Source organism: Labrus mixtus, chromosome 13 (genome assembly GCF_963584025.1).
Source record: "Labrus mixtus chromosome 13, fLabMix1.1, whole genome shotgun sequence".
Lineage (NCBI taxonomy): Eukaryota > Metazoa > Chordata > Actinopteri > Labriformes > Labridae > Labrus > Labrus mixtus.
In genome coordinates, this window is record NC_083624.1 from 13,997,078 (window position 1) to 14,013,972 (window position 16,895).

General features: G+C 39.8%; 1 protein-coding gene and 1 long non-coding RNA gene across 6 annotated transcripts in view; one reads left to right on the forward strand and one right to left on the reverse strand.

Moving 5' to 3' along the window:
- The window catches only part of adarb1b (adenosine deaminase RNA specific B1b), a 126,454-nt gene that overhangs the window by 100,080 nt on the left and 9,479 nt on the right, over positions 1-16,895 (forward strand). For 4 of the 5 annotated variants that reach the window (XM_061053802.1, XM_061053800.1, XM_061053801.1 and 1 more), the window contains 6 exons: positions 5,566-5,640; positions 9,701-10,626; positions 13,235-13,349; positions 14,539-14,707; positions 14,864-15,015; positions 15,755-15,923. In XM_061053802.1, coding sequence (XP_060909785.1) covers positions 5,613-5,640; positions 9,701-10,626; positions 13,235-13,349; positions 14,539-14,707; positions 14,864-15,015; positions 15,755-15,923 — 1,559 coding nt within the window. In that variant the 5' untranslated portion in view covers positions 5,566-5,612. Of the gene's footprint in view, positions 1-5,565; positions 5,641-8,897; positions 10,627-13,234; positions 13,350-14,538; positions 14,708-14,863; positions 15,016-15,754; positions 15,924-16,895 lie in introns of all 5 variants that reach the window. The other variant, XM_061053803.1, reaches the window with a different exon arrangement.
- On the reverse strand, positions 10,600-11,327 carry LOC132987034 (uncharacterized). The gene is made up of 3 exons (XR_009675574.1): positions 11,239-11,327; positions 11,091-11,204; positions 10,600-10,730 (listed from the first exon to the last, which is right to left on the reverse strand). It is a non-coding gene; the product is annotated as an uncharacterized LOC132987034 (long non-coding RNA).

A 16,895-nucleotide genomic window follows, 5' to 3' on the forward strand; every position in this document is an offset into this window, starting at 1 on the left:
TGTATTCTAATAAGCTGTTAATGTAGTCTGTTGAGTGTTGACAGTAAATTAGGAAATGTCACTGATACTTGACTCTGCTAACACTACATATAGATAAATTAACAAGAGGAAAGAAGTGCTGAATGCATTGCACACCAGTCATTTTTTTACAAAAAGACTCCGGCAGAAAATGATGAAGTGATTAATTTTCATTAAAGTTCAAATAAATAGGTCTGTTTGCATATTAGTGGTAGGAATTTTCAGTGTATTTGTGGTCTTTTTGTAAAACAACTTTGTCTTCTATCAGAGCGGACTCTGTAGTTTGAGAACGGTGAAAGAGTAAAGGAAAGAAAATAAGTGTTTTCAAATCTCTGTTGGCTATTTGATGTCACTTTCTTAATGACACCAAATAGCAAACCTTTTACATGAGGTGACACGATAAAAAGTCCAACCAATCAGAAGCCATCATCTTGTCAAGGGACCAATTAGGGGCCATCATTCGATCAGTGGCCCAATTGCCATGTTGCCATTGGTACAAATTACAACCGTGTCACTTTGTGTCCCTTGTGCCTTGGTTTTAACTGTGTGGTATGTTATACATGTGTGCTGAAGGTTAACATGAAACACTGCTTTTGTGTATGCAGAAAGTTGACTGTTGAACAGTGGGTTTGCACATAAAGGAAGTTAAAATATGGGCTTAATTCTTTATGAAGACATCGATATAAAACACATATTGGTGGTAGGAGAGTTGCAGTTGGGGTCTAACAGTGGGGGCTCAGCAGAGTGCAGCTGACGGACTCAGAGTGTAGCGGGAGCAAGGAGGAGCAGTACATGAAAACAGACACTTTTTCAGACTTTAGATATTGTGAACATACAAAAGTAGGTACATAGATTAAATATACAAACCCCAAAAAGGGCATAATATGGGCCAGGGACCAACCGATATGGGATTTTTTGAGCCGATAGCGATATCAATATTGGAGAGAAAAGAGAATAAGATATCGACATATCAGCAGATATCTTTCTTGGATCTATGTGATCTGCAGTGATATATATAGATGTACACATTCATTTCATTGATACCTCAAATGCACTTAACAAACACTTAAATTAAAATATATATAATGAAGACAAGATGGTCACAACTTTGTTTTGGCATCAGCTGAAGTCATAACTTTCTTGTGATGTTCATGGTGTTGAGCTTGACCATGCACTCAAAGTTGCAAAAATAATATTAACTGTGTGAATTCAGCACAACCATAGATCCAGTGTTTTGGGCTAAGAGACAATTCTACCCTCTTTGATGATGCATTGCTATTTTGTGTCTTTGCACCTTTCATTGTTTGAATGTATTTTTTGATTTTGTGTATCCGATGTGATACATTACCATTAAGTTCTTGCTTAGAACTCAAATCTAACCATGCAGACGATTTTAATGTGGTGCATTAAGGAATATTTCGGTAAATCTTGTAAGTTAGAATATTAATTTAATAATTAGTCCGTATGAATGGAGTTATTTCAAGCTTTGAATTTGGTCCAACACTATTTTGATGAAAGATCTGACAGCTTCCACGAGCCTCCTCATAGGTTTATTTTTTTTAACCTGCCAAGGGCAGACCTTTCCATCGCCTTCTGTTTTAGAGCAGATAATGATTCTCTTTTATTTGGAATAGGATTGCATTTTCTCTCTTTCTTCCCTCCTCACCTTTACCTTTCCGTCTCTCCCGCTCCACCCCCCTTTACCCTATCCCCCTCCCGACAGTTGGCCACTGCTGCTCCATGGCGGCAATGCTCTATCGCTCTGTCACAGAGCGAGCGAGGGATGAGAGACAAATCAAAACCACCTTATTTCCCCTCAGTCCCCCTCACCATGCCAGATTGAATTTGAGGTTTTTCATCTTCTTTTTCATCTTTCTTTTTTCCCTGCCTCCCTTGGCGTCCACTGCGAATTACCTGGATCTAAGCCATCTCACAACTCCATGACGCAGTATCATTTATGCATATGGAGGGAGATAGTCGGCAGCCCTCACTGTTGATTCTTTGGACTCACTTTAAATCCACTTTTTTTAGTTGTGTGTTCAAAAATGATAAGTACCCAAATCTATCAAGTATTCCTCCCTGATTTTAACAGTCTCCAAATTAGTTTTGCTGGCTTTAATGTCAAAACATGGTTAATCTTTAAAGCAAAATGTTGAAGTGTTTCAGAAAATGATTATCATTGATGTTCCTTGGCGACCAATTGCCTTGTCGCTTAAATGGAAATTTTAAATTCTGACTAACAGACTAGTCTAAAGAAAGAAAACAGTCCAAACTGAGGCCAATGAATTTATTTAAATAATTATCTGCAGGTAATAGATGTAAAAAAGTTTGCTGAGTGTGGTTTACCTTAGCAGTGCTAGCATCCCCAGCCTTCAATCCTCCCTGCAGGTTAACATCCATAAGGCCTGTGCTATGTTGTTATACATTGCTCCAGTCCATATGCCAACCTACATACATTTTTATCTCAGTTTCCTAGATCAAAGTACTCCTACATGATGCTATCCTTTAGATGTAACTGTGCTTGTTTACATCCAGGAAGTAGAGTGGGGAGAGCAGGCCCATTGACCATTGCTTTGCGGTTGAGCTTGAGGTGTATGATCTTTTCAAAGAGAAGATATAGATACATGCACAGATACTCACACAGCACACTATACATGTAACGCAGCACTGTTTTTTTTTCTCAACTAACCATCAGCTTCCATTTTCTGAAACTGAGACTACGCAGGTTTCTTAATTGTCACTGCTGTAATTTTAATAATAATAGAATTTCAAGAGGGATCATTAATCTCACTCAACACATAAACAGCAGATTTCACTCGAGGTTACAGAACGCTGTGACCAGGTTTTTTTCTGAGATGTTGTTCCATTTATAGACTGCACAGCCATATACCTCCACATTACAGGTAACTGCTGAAGACACAAATAGGCACACTCACACATTCGTTTTATGAAAGCTCCCCGCTGATTGCACCTGATTTCATTTGAAAATCAAAACTGACAGGCAAATTTGCATTGCGTGCTGATTAAACTGCACAGCAGAGTGTGTTGGAGGAAGCTTGAATAACACCACAGCCTTGTAAAATATTTAGTTTTAAACCTAGATATATTGACTTTTGTACTTTTATCTCTATTTGCTCAATTTAAGATCTGACCACACCATCAACATGAAGGGTCGATACTCTTCTTATGAAAGTGAACCACCAATGAAAGATGTTAAAACTTTTCTAACCTCTACAAGTTAGACTCAATAATTTAAAATCTAGAAGTCAAAAACGCTGCAGTGTGATGTGGTTGTGAGTTTTTGGATGGTTGTGTAGGGGCCACGGGCACCCGGACCCTGCTACCTGAGAAAAACGACTCTCATCTCCCACTCCATTGGACCTACTCCCACCCATCCTCCCTTCACCCCACCTTTTCATTTTCAATTATGGGTTAGAATATGAATCTTTAATAGGGTGATAATTGTGCTAGCATATTTGCTGTCACCCACCATTAGCCCAGATTAATTAGCCCATTTACTTTAGCTTAAGAAAGTGTCTGGCTGAGGAATGGGGGCACTGATGGAAGACGGGTGGAGAGAGAGTAGAATCAGCACAATCTGTTCTGTATCATAATGCCATCTTTCTCCTGCTTCTCTCTGTCTCTTCGTGTCGTTCGCCTCTCTGCCTTTTCCCTTAACTTTTCTCTTTCTCTCATCTTACTTACTCTGTTAGTCTGTTTCATCACTCTGCACTCTTCCGCCCCTGCTCTCAGCAATCTTTTTTTTTTTTAGTCGCGCTGTGGCTTGAGTAGGGAGTTTCAAGAAACTTTCCTACAACTATCACTTCTTCAATTAGCAGAATAGTGGGAACCCACGATGCAACTCTTCATATGTATCCCCTTTTCTGTTGGAGTCATTTTGGAAATCATTAATTTGATCAACAACCTCACTGATTTTAAAAAGCTAACCTTATGTTTGACACTTGCCAGGGGCGGCTGTGGCTCAGTTGGTAGAGTCGGTGGTCTCTTAACCGGGGGATCGATCCCCAGCTCCTGCAGCAACATGTCCGATGTGTCCTTGGTGAAGACACTTAACCCCAAGTTGCTCGTCAGCGCCTTATGAGTGTGTATGAATGGGATCAATTACTTCTGATGGTCCATTTAGGTTGGTAGGTACATTACATCTACCATCAGGGTGTTAATGTATAGGTGTGACCTTTGACATTGACAAAACATCAAGAAAATGTATGATTCAAACTGAATGTAAGCTTTACTCTTTGAAGCAGTTTTTTAGCACTTTTGAAATACAGAAAGTAAGTATAAAGCTTTTTATGGAAAAAAAGTTATTAAAGCTTGACTGACCAACATTTCTATATAAACAATAAATCAAATGACTAGGTGTTATGGGAAATGGGGTCCCTACCAGAATTATCACCTAAATCTTGATTGATTTTCTACAGTTGAACAACTTTACTTTTATGGTTTAAAAAAAAAAATGCTCCAACTAAACGCTTTCTGAAGGTTAGACAGACGTACGGTCTTATACACATAAAAAATACTTAATTTGTCAAAGAGGAAGTATTTTCATCAGAATTCGGTGGAGACGAGAATCAGAGCTTAAAGTAGAACGAGTATCGGTCTTAAATGTATCAGGTGGTCTGAAATAAGAGTCAGAGTGAATGCTTCTGTTGCTCCACACCTGCAGAATGTGGACATGTGCAAATGTTTCCAAAAGCACTTTATAAAGTGACAGTATGTCAGTGTTGCATAGATTGTTCTCTTGCCCCAAAGGGCCTCAGTGAAATGACTGTTTTAAAGTTCAGCCTTGACACAGTTGTTTCTGACCCCTTGGCATTTCACATTCCAAGTTGACTTTCTCATTCCCGATTCATTGTTGTTGTATACAATGACCAACAATGACCAACAGCTATAAAAAGGATGGAATAAAAGGCTTGTTATTGAGTGTTTGGCTTTCGTAATATGCTCATTAACCAAACTATATAAAGTCATTTAACTGAAATATATAAAGAAGTAAACAGAGCCAGTGACAGAAAAAAGGAAATCAGAGGTGGTGTTCATTTTCAGTGTAATTGGCAGTGTGAGCGAACATTTCAGATTCCATGAAATAATTTGATTCTGTGTTAGTGTGAAAATATTGCTTAATGGAGCTTTAATCGCACTCTCCACCTTGGGATAAGTTGTGTGTGTGTGTGTGGCGATGCAGTAACTTGGCCATGTCACAGCTGTATATCTCTCAGCAGGCAGTGGGAAATGAGGTCTAATCGGAGGGATATTAAAGTCACAATAGACTGCTCCTGCTATTAAGGCCTGTCAGCCCCGGCCTCCTCTCTCACCTTGGTATCTCTCAGTCTCTGAATATTTATACGCCCACATCAACGGCTACTCACACAGTACCCTATGTGCATTATTTTATTGTGTGTGCGTGCTTGAGTATCCAGAAATGTATCAATCACCTCAGCCTCTCGAGGTCTTTGAATGTGTTTATATGCATTTTGGATCCCTTTGACCGTGCTTATGCAATCAACCTTTATGTCCTCTGATCCCCAGGTGCAGTGGGGGCAAGGCTGCTCTCAGGTCAGAGCAAACCCGTCACCATGGATGTGGATGAGGAGGAGAATATGAGTGAGTCGACTCTGATTTTCGTCATTTTTCAGTCTGTCTGTCCTCCTGTCTAAGCGATAGCTGGTCTCTACTTTTAAATGTCTGCCTGTATTTTATTCTCCTTCTTTTTGTCTGCCTGCATGTCTTCCCTTGTATGTTCTTCTGTCCTTATCTAATGTGTAATCAGTGTAAACAATTTGACTTGCCATCACAAGAATTAGCATTGTCCCTAGCCTTAATTTTTCTGGAATCCTGTAACATGCAATACAATGCTGAACAAAACAACCAAACATGTTTTGTTAAACAATATTACTTTTTACATCTACTCAATTTCCATTCGCATTGAGTAACCGCTCCATAAGCACACACTGGATTAGCATTTGTCCTAACCGGAACCACCAGGCAGACCAGTGAATACACACACATGTACCACTGATTTCATTAAACCTTTTTGGGGGAAGAGCTAATCATCACATCCAAGAGGCTTCAGGTCATATTACAGATTCCTTTTACATCATTCCTCTCTTCAGAAATTCCTCTCCACTCCATCTCATTGAACTTCAATGAGACTTTTGGGTGTGAACTTGATATCTGACGCTCAGGCGACACGGAAAGACATAATTAAATGTGTTTCCCATCACCTTAACAATTTTTAACTCACATTCAAAGAGAGCTGTCGCCCCAGCAGTTCCTCAACCTTCAAGACAAATGAAAAGTTCCTCTTCTAGTGTCATACTCAGTGTTTTTGTTCTGAGGAGATGCATGTTGTTTAGTATTAAGTCAGATATGCAGAGTTTTAAAGCAATCTTATTCAAGGCTCTGAAGCCTTTTTCTTTCATTTCCAGTCAAAGGATATATTTGAAGATAAAACGCAGTCCAAGCTCACACAACCCCCGTTTTAGAATATACCGAGGGAACACCAGAGGAAAACATGAAATCATTTCTAACTTTTATGTGACAACCTTAGCGCTTCTTGAAATTCTTTAATCACATGAATTTTCCCAAGTGAAACACCCAACAAACACTTGAAATGGAATTCTGATGAAATACTTTTTGTCTGTTTGGTTGGTTCATGCAACCCCCACAGGGATTTCAAGATCTGAAAGATCCAAGCATATGGGATCTTTTGTCATTTTATAACTAATTGGTGCTGATTACACAGATACTGGCATGAAAATTACCCCAACTGCATGTGTGTGTCATAATTCAATGCATGATGTGATGGCTGTTTCTGTATGGCTTTCGTCATCTGATCTGGTCTTAGGCTGTGGACTATTACTGGATATCTATCATCCTGCAAGAAGTGTTTATACTTCAAAATGACCATTATTAGTTTGAAATTTGTTGAATGATAAATGTTAGAATAATGAAAGAGAACTCCAGTAGTTTTTTTTCTGTGTGCCATGATATTCAATGTATCTGTCTGTGCAGCATGCTAGAGTTTTTCAGAATGTGATTACATTTTTGATGGGTCCCTATTCCCACATATATAACAGTCTGAATAGAATTACTAATGGGCAATCAAATATGTTTATTTAAAGGGCCCTATGAATTCTGTTTGAATGTTTTCAGGTTTATGAATTCTGTTCAACAATTGGAGTATATTTTTTAAATCAGAAAAAGTGTTTAATCTCGTTCCATGAGAAATCACTGATTATCCTCAATCAAATGAAAGTATATTCTTCTTGACTGCTAGAGACTGTGCCTTAATATTGGATTTGATTATCTCAAGGGTGTGCAGGTCGAGTATCTTCATCAACAAAGTCATGCAACTTGAGTTCCTCAGATAAGGTTTGAAGAAGAATGTAAAAAGTACGTAAATGGAGCTTGTTTTGGAGTCCTCTTTCAAAGTCCGTGATTCAAAGGGTTTTTGACTGCTGCAACCAGGAAGCTTGCTCTACAGCAGCCAAAAGCTCCTCAGTAATGTAATTGCTCCCTGGTGAGTGTTTTTGCTTTTTAAAGCATGCAACAGAAGATCCCTGTTAAATGGAAGAGGCTGCTTCCTGGGAAGTGCTCTAGCTTGTAAATTGAGTGATTTGAATTTTTTTTTTTTTTTTTTTTTAACTAAGCTTATTTGGCATGCCCACCTAATTTCGGTTACCAGCTTCTTAGTTTCTTTGTATCATTGCACACCCTGGCGAGTGCTTTCACTTGGTAAAGTGTTATTATGTGAGTTTGAGGTTCTAAGTTTTTAATTGTGCTTGGTACTGGAGGAGTTTATTTGGGATTCAAGTTTTGAAAACTTTTTTTATGGTGTGTTGGGTTTACACTCGTGCCATACTTTCATTGGCACACCAACAATGGCCAAGACAAAGGTCCCAATAGCCTATTGAAATGGTAAGGTAATTGAGCAAACGTACAGGTCAATTTTAATAGTCCTTTATTAACCTTTCAGCCATTACCAATGAGATGGGCTTCCTCTTAACTATGCTGGTGATAGTCATCCAGTGCTGAAGCACCGCCTTTGGCTGTCAGGAAGAATAATAAGGACGAGAATTCGAAACTAACTATGGCGGCAGTCAAGCACTCAGATACTTGACCTGCATATGTGCGGGACAGTTCAAATCTACCTCTGGCTGTCATCCAGAATTCAAGGAACTGGTTAAATACTGAAGTCTTTTTCTATGTATTTGACTCATTGCTGGTGGTTTTTGTAGCTATACTTAATACTGTACATGTGGAAATATTTATTTGAGATTTATAATCCAAGTCTTTATGTAATTTGTAACTTTGGCGAGATTGAGCACCAATTTCTTAGGTGACTTTTCTACTGTCCACAGCATTCCTCCTTTCCCCTATTAATTTACATTATGCTAACAATATGTAGAATACATGCACACACCAAAAAATATATATATTGCATGTTTTGGATGCATTGTCTCTTAAATTGAAAGATATGCAATTTGTTTTCTTGCTCCTAGAATTAAATGTCTTTCTTTCCTTGCCTTTAGTATATTGTTGTATGCAGATGGTACCAGCATGTCAGTACATTTTGCAACCTGAAACACTGTTCTTTGACAAACTCCATGGGGGGGGGGGGGGGGGGGGATCTCAGAGGCGAAGGGTCTTATGAATGGCACCTCATTAGAAACCGCTTTCAAATTCAGATTTCCCTCATTTCAAATATGACAGTCATTCTTTTCCAAATATTTTGTGAAACGGGTAAACAACATTTTAACATCCCAGCGTGTCACCAGTCAAGCCTTTAGGATCCTGCAGTAGGTGGAGACTTCTCCTTCTGCCTCTTTGATGTATTCTCCTCTTTGCCTGGTCCTCAGCTCCTCTCCCTGCACTTCTCCCTTGCACTCCCTCAACCCGACCTACAATCCCACTCATGCACACTGCGGCCTCTCTTTCTCCTGAGTACCGCAAGGAGTAACCTATCAAGCCTTTGCTGAAGGATGTTATAAATGAAAATTTTTGCCAATATTCCATCCACTTTGCTAACTGGATTCAGTGATATGTGTTCCCCAGTATGGTGTATTTCAGAGCCTGCAGTTAAAAACTGAACTCTTAAAATGTACCCAATTTCTGTGTAGGCACTCAAGCCATTAAAAATTGATAGAGTGGATGAGAAGCAGCTCTGTGTGTGTGTGTCTCTGTTTAGTTATGAAATTTGTGCTTGTATTTGTGTGCATTTTTGTTGTAGAATCATAACACTTTGCAACCTGAAGTTTAATATTCTTCTCCCACTTTACCCTAACCTTTAAAATAACAAACTGTCATAAGTTCAACTTTAGGTATGAAGTTAATTAATATCCATTGAACTAATGAAATTCCATATAACAAAGTAAATTCTGAAATTTTCTACATGATTTTACTTATTGGCCAAGGTTCACCTCTAAGAAATCTGCATGCCACTTAGAGAAGTACATATACTGTTGGTGTTCTTCAGTTGTAGTGATATCGATAGACTAAAGGCTAATATGTTCAATTAAAATAAATGTCAGCTTCACTTGATTCTATGATGGAACACAAATCATTGGTTCAGTTCCAAAGAGTGATAAAGGAATCTATAAATTTTGCATTTACAAGATCCTGCAACGAAGGCGTTGTAAGTTACTCTTTCTGGGCACCGCAGGTTCGAGCAGCACCGATGTTAAGGAAAACCGCAACCTGGACAACGTGTCCTGCAAAGACGGGATGGGAGTGGCTGAGCAGCTCCCAAATGGCAGCGGCCTGGGCAGTCGAAAGCGGCCCCTAGAAGAGGGGAACAATGGACATACACACTCAAAGTTTCGTGCCAAAAAGCGCAAGAAAACACCGGGGCCAGTCCTGCCCAAAAACGCTCTGATGCAGTTGAATGAAATCAAACCTGGTCTACAGTACAAACTGCTGTCTCAGACAGGACCAGTCCATGCACCAGTGTTTGTCATGACTGTTGAGGTCAATGGACAGATGTTTGAGGGCATGGGCCCAACTAAGAAGAAAGCTAAACTGAATGCAGCTGAGAAAGCGCTGCGTTCCTTTGTCCAGTTCCCCAATGCATCTGAGGCACACCTGGCCATGGGTCGAACACTGACAGTGAACACAGACTTTACTTCTGACCAGGCTGACTTCCCAGACATGCTCTTCAATGGCTTTGAGACACCAGCCGCACCTGAAGAATCCTTCTATGTAGGCTCCAATGGTAGCAGCTCCTTAAACTCAATAGGGGAGTACCCACTGCCCACGCCACCTGGCAGCAACCTTGTTCAGGCCCCCTTGCCCCCTCCATCAGCATTCAGCTCACCTTCCAGTGGCAAAAACCCAGTCATGATCCTCAATGAGCTCAGGCCAGGCCTCAAATATGACTTTGTGTCAGAGAGTGGGGAAAGTCACGCCAAGAATTTTGTGATGTCAGTAACAGTGGATTCACAGACGTTTGAAGGTTCAGGGCGCAACAAGAAGCTGGCTAAAGCCCGGGCAGCGCAGGCAGCCCTCTCAGCTCTCTTCAACATGCAGCTAGACCAGACACCATCCCGACAACCCATTCCAAGAGAGGGATTACAGCTTCATCTACCCCAGGTAAGAAATGTATTTTCTTTTTAATTGGAAATTGGTACAGATACTTACCAGATCAGATCAGAAACTTTTGGGGACTAAATTGGGCATCATCAAAATGCAAGTCACTGAGTTGGTGTCTGGAACACCTCATGCATGTAAAGTTGTTTTTACGCGTTCAAATTTCTAGAAAGTTTTAGACAGGCTGCTCCTGAAATCTTTTCTTCTTGGCATTTTTACACGTGCACCTCACATCGGGAAGAGATGAGGGGGAGGGGGCTCTCAGGAGGCAGTGCATGACATATAAAGAACTAAAAGGGGCAGATGAAGCAACAGAGTCTGACACTATATATTGCATTATATCAGCGCTGCGTGTGGCTGTTCGCTTACACACATACAGCTCAACCTGAAAATTTCAGGAGTTTTGTGAATGTGTGAAAGCACCATAAGATTTTCATAATACAGTTCAACTGTGGACAACTGCAAACTGCATATAGAAAAAGGTTTAGCCCCAACACCGCTTTGATTGAAATAAAAAAACATATAATCATACTTAAATCCTGTCTTGGCTCATCCATATTTTAGGCCCTTAACGCAAGGTACTTAGAAAGACAGACTGTTATATGGTACATACACAGAGAACTGTTGGACAATGATACTGTGAGAGGCTGTTGATTTGAATAAACTCATCAATAGTCAACATCGGACACAATATAATACTCCTTTATTTTTTTTAAGACGTGTTTACAGAAAATATTAATAGAGAAGAACTCTCAGGGATAGTTTGGGGAAGTTACTCTGGATCTCAGATATCATTTTTATTTATATTCTTTTTTTGTATTAAAAAAGTAATGGCATTTCAGTGACGGTAGTATTATGTTTCAAGTAGAGCTTTCTTAATCTGACCTGGCCAATCATCAGTCATCAGTTGGCTTAAAACCATCATGAGAATTTAAGAAGGGTTGGAAATAACCAAGTGATGGTTAATGAAAGGCAAGGGACTGTATAATTTTTTTTAATATGTTTTTTAAAACATTATACAGTATATTTTTAATACACTGTCAAAGAGGTAGTCAGGAATCTTATGCTGGTTGTTACATTTTTCTCCCTGAGTTATGTCATTTTTTTATCTTGGTTGAAATTTTCAGATAAAGTATAGCCCCCCCTCTCTGTTGAGTGTATTTCAGAATGAAATGCTGTTTATATCACCATAATAAAATTGATCAACCACTCCTCAGAGAGGTGACCAGACTACAAAAATTGAAAGCATTATTTTTAAATGTTGAGTGAGGTCTTTTTGGTTGTTTCCTGCGTTAAACTTTTGGATTCCCAAGTTTTTTTCACTTGTTTTGACATCCCGACCGGTTATACTCTGCTGTCCGGGTAGGTTATCTCCTAAACCTCATTCACATCAGGTACGCTGAGGCTGGTTGTTGCTTTATACGCCTCTGAAGAAGTCACTACAAGAGCCATGCCAGTGTGTGAAGAGGAATAAAACAGTCAACTAAGCTAATCAGCACCACACACTGTCAACAGTCCACTCCCCAGAGCCTTCTTTTTCCTCCTTAACTCCCTCTTTCCACTTTCTCACAACTGATTTATTCAACAAGCACCCCCATTTTAACGACAACGACCCCACTAATTGCTCGATTAATTCTCTGTCGCTTGGTATTTAATTCCTGCTGCCTGTTTCCATCTGGCAAGGAGCTAATGGGGGGGAAATGGTTAGAATCCACTTTTTCAAAAGAATATTTGAACTTTGCGTTTGTATTTTTTTGTTTAACTTGTTTTTGTTGACACTTCAACCATTAAAGCTTAGAAATATTGAATCACGCAGTGGGGAAAATAACAGACCTTTTATTCTTGCTTGAAGGGAAATGTTACTTTCAAGATCTCCCTTTTTTTCTAGAGGGATTAGGACTTTAACTTTTTTCAACCACTATGGATTCAAAGTCATTTTTATACCATATGCGACCTTGAATTGCGAAAGTCAAATGATCTGGCTACGAGTGGGTGACTTCGAAGTGGCAGGGAAGTAATATTGGACTAATCTCTTTAATTTGTGGTCATCCAGCCGTCTTCTCTCTCTTGGTTCTCGTCGTTTTCCATCACATTAGCAGTGGATAAAGAGCCAGCAAGAGGATGAGGCTGTCCAAGAACAAAAGATGTGTGAAGTTCACTCGAGGCTCTTACAGAGTTTAGGTGGGAGTTTGAAACCTTGTGCAATGAACATGAACACTTTGCTTACATGTGCTGCTCAGCTACCCTTCTTTGGTTGTTGCTTTTTGTGATTCACCGTCAGATGGGAGATGATAAATTAGAACTGTCACGCCAAACTCAGACAGCGCTGCTTGAAAGACTGTTAGGTATCCCTCAGGGGGTCAACCCAGTTTCACTTGTTGCCGTTTCAACGCTCTGACTCTTGTTTTGGAGCTGAATGTGAACGCTGTGACAGGTACATGGTGCTCCAGGGGAGGATAACATCAGACGCGCTTTGTAAGCTGACACATCTGACACAAGCTCATGTTTGTGTGGATGTGTTTTTCTTCTGTATCTGTGTGTGTGCGTGCGTGTGCGTGTGTGTGCGTGTGTGTGCGTGTGTGTGTGTGTGTGCGCATGTGTGTGATTCTAGGTTCTGGCTGACGCCGTCTCTCGTCTGGTGGTGGATAAGTTCAGTGAGCTGACAGACAACTTCACCTCCCCCCATGCACGTCGGAAAGTCCTAGCAGGGGTTGTCATGACAACAGGTACATTTGGAAGGAGAGATGGTTGGTTCTTTTTATCCTCACCAAACATGGCACTGATTGCCACTTTTCAATATTAACCGTAGGACAATTAAGGTTGCATGGTTCACAGAAACAAGTTAATACTATTATTCACAGTTAAGTAGCAACATGCTCAGGTCTCTTCTTTAAATGTCTCCTGAGAAATCAATGATCTATTTAGCAGCTTATGCATAACACTAATGAGTTAAACACAGTTTTATGTTCAGTCCTGATAAGCAATAAAAAAAATAACTTTAGCACTGTTCTTGAATCTGGTCATTTATTTCACTGAGCTTTTTTACCTTTTTTAACTTGACTTCAATCAATACCTTAACATATACATGTTAATAAATATGTTGAGTTTATAAAACAAAAACACATTCTAAAGAATCAAACAATTCAGCAACATAAAAGACAGTTTATAAACCCCAGGAGATGTTTCATTCTGCTTTTTTTATATTAAGAATACATTTTTTTCCAGTGGGGTTGCTCTAAGGTTTTCGAAGTTTCCAAATCCCACCTGTGTTTGTTACATCCTGGCATCTGATGTAAAACATCTTCCTTCATACATACAAACTCAAACTGAGACATAAGAAAAGATCCCCCGTCAGCAGATTCAAGTGAGATCCGCCTTCTAGTCTCAAATTCTGCTCACTGAAGGTCAGACGTACGTCAATTAACAGTGTGTAGAACGTAGTTTGAGTTGAAGGCAGACTAAACAATTAGTTCCACACAGGCAACCCCAAAGGATAATAATACTAAAACATCAATACATAAGTATTAAACTATCATTATTACTTTTAAAACTTAAAGTGCAGTTTTTATTTTGACAGCATGGTTCTTTCCTCACTACTATTTAAAAAAGCAATGACTCCTTTAAGCTGTCACTTTACATGAATAATAGTATGTGTCTGCTGCTGCCTCCATAAGCTACAGAAGTACCTTTTATAAACTGTGTTTGGTGACAGCTGACCAGTTAATATGGCTTTCTGCAGGGTAACTCAAGGACAAGAGCTGAAACTTAGATTTTTTAAAATGTGCTAAATATTGCACTCTGTCTTATCAAGAAGTTACCATTGAAACACACTAAAAAGCAACAGCTGATGTAAAATTATATTTTAGGGGGCGTGTCCATTCACTGATATGTCTTTGTTCCCTTTACCTCCCACAGGTACAGATGTAAAGGAGGCACAGGTCATTTGTGTCTCCACAGGAACCAAATGCATCAACGGTGAGTACATGAGCGACCGCGGCCTGGCTCTCAACGACTGTCACGCTGAGATAATCGCCCGACGCTCGCTCATCAGGTACCTCTACTCCCAGCTGGAGTTCTTCCTCAGGTCAGTGGACGGTGTGAATGTGTTTTCTTGAAGTGAAGTTTATTATTTGTTAGCGTAGGTAATCTCATGTCGTAATCTTTGCCGTATCTAATAACGTTCTTTCAAGTCCAGTTTCTTAGCCACATATTTACGGTGTCATTTGTCTGGTTGTCATAGCAACAACAAGGAAGACCATCAGAGATCGATATTCGTGCCGTGTGAAAAGGGAGGCTACAGGTTAAAGGACAACGTTCAGTTCCACCTCTACATCAGCACCTCGCCCTGCGGAGACGCCCGGATCTTCTCCCCTCACGAGGCCGGCGTTGAAGGTACAGAGTGACAGAGTGGAGCGTCCACTTCCTGCCTCAGAGCAGCCATGTCTGTGCTGTGTAGCTCTGACAACATGTTTTAAATTTGGTCTCATCTTTGCTCACAATCCAGGCTAAACAACAGTGTGTGTGTTTGTTATTGAATTACATCGCTAGGTTTTCCTCGTCCTCATGCTTGGTTTCATTTAATTAGAATTTGACTGCGACGTGCAAACACGCATTACAGACACATTTAAACAAGGCTCGAGTAATTAGAGCTTTTTGTCATTCGCTGTCTGTCTCTATCAGTCCTCCTCCCGCCCAGCACACCCACACTGTCTGTCTGATTAACCTCCCTCTTACTCTTGTCAAAGTGTTTTCGGTTGCACATGGCAGACTGAATAGAAAACAGCCACATTCAATTAGTCACTGAATAGATGGCGCCTGCTGGTGGAACAGCAGAAAACATTGATAACATAATCATAAATAACGGGTCATGCTTTGTTGAAGCTAAGATTTTTCTTTCTTTTCTCTGAATCTTTTTTTTTATGTCGTAAAGATGTATGTATATATTTGCATCATAATAGGGACCTACATTTCTTGCACAGGTATCCTGTGTAGTTTATTTACATACTGAAATGATATATATCTATATTATAGTACTAAAATAGACATATAAGCAATGACACAGGGAGTCAGTTTGTGATTCCTTCTACTGTTTTCTGCATTAATACCTTTGTTGTTGTCATGTATGATTCAGACCAGGGTGACAGACATCCCAACCGGAAAGCACGGGGCCAGTTAAGGACCAAAATTGAGTCGGGGGAGGGCACCATCCCTGTAAGGTCCAGCAACACCATCCAGACCTGGGACGGGGTGCTGCAGGGGGAGAGGTTACTCACCATGTCTTGTAGTGACAAGATCGCAAGGTAAGTTGGTACAAATTGAGTTCACTAATTCAAAGAAAGTTTTACTACAGATGTAGGCTGTGTTTTAATGTTCATTAATGACTTTCAGCTTTGTTTTCTTTCTAATATGTGCATAATGATGTTCATGCCAAGAGCCAGATAAGAATATTGGTACCACTTTGCTGTCTTTATGCTTAATATGAAGTTACTGTACAGCCTAAGTCGGTCCATTTCTCTAGTTCTGACACATTCATTAACAGGCATGTTGTTTGCTTGAAATGTACAAAAAGCAGTAACTCTCAGCCACAATTACAATTAATTTAAATGTTAAACAATTCCTTTTTACAAAGTACATTTTACTGAGAGATCACCCATTGAATTCTGGGAATCCTAAACCCTTAGTAGCCGTGTGTTTCTCTGAGGTCTGGGACCCAAGAGAAAAAAGAATTCTGGGAATTCTAGAAACTGAGGTGTATTATTATTACTGACATTTAAAAGTGAAGTGAGAGGAGCTTTAAGCTTAAGCATATGCTGTTGCTTTGTTCTGATTGGCTGAATATAAGCAGCTGAGTTTCTTAGTTATGAGAAAGAATGCAGGTTAATGGTACTTCTACATTGGCTTCACTTCACTTTTAATCCCAATCCTTACTCCACTGTTTGTTAATACACTGCTGTAGCTGAATAAACTACAAGTATGTTAATTTCACTTTCCTTTCGTGCTTAGAAATCTGCAATAAATCCATATTTCATGTTTCATGATACTCTTCTTTTTTTCTGTGTGTGTGTGTGTGTGTGTGTTTTATTTACCCACGCTGCAATGAGTCATTTCCAGTCTATCATTTTGTTTTGGGTGTGTCAGGGACAGCTGAATTGATGGATCCTCTTGTCCTTAGATCATTTTTTTTTTGCAGACAGATCAAAGCATCTTTAGTCTCTGTCCATGTTCAAGGCAACTCTGTGCTTCTCTTTTGATGAACCATGACGCTTCTCCAT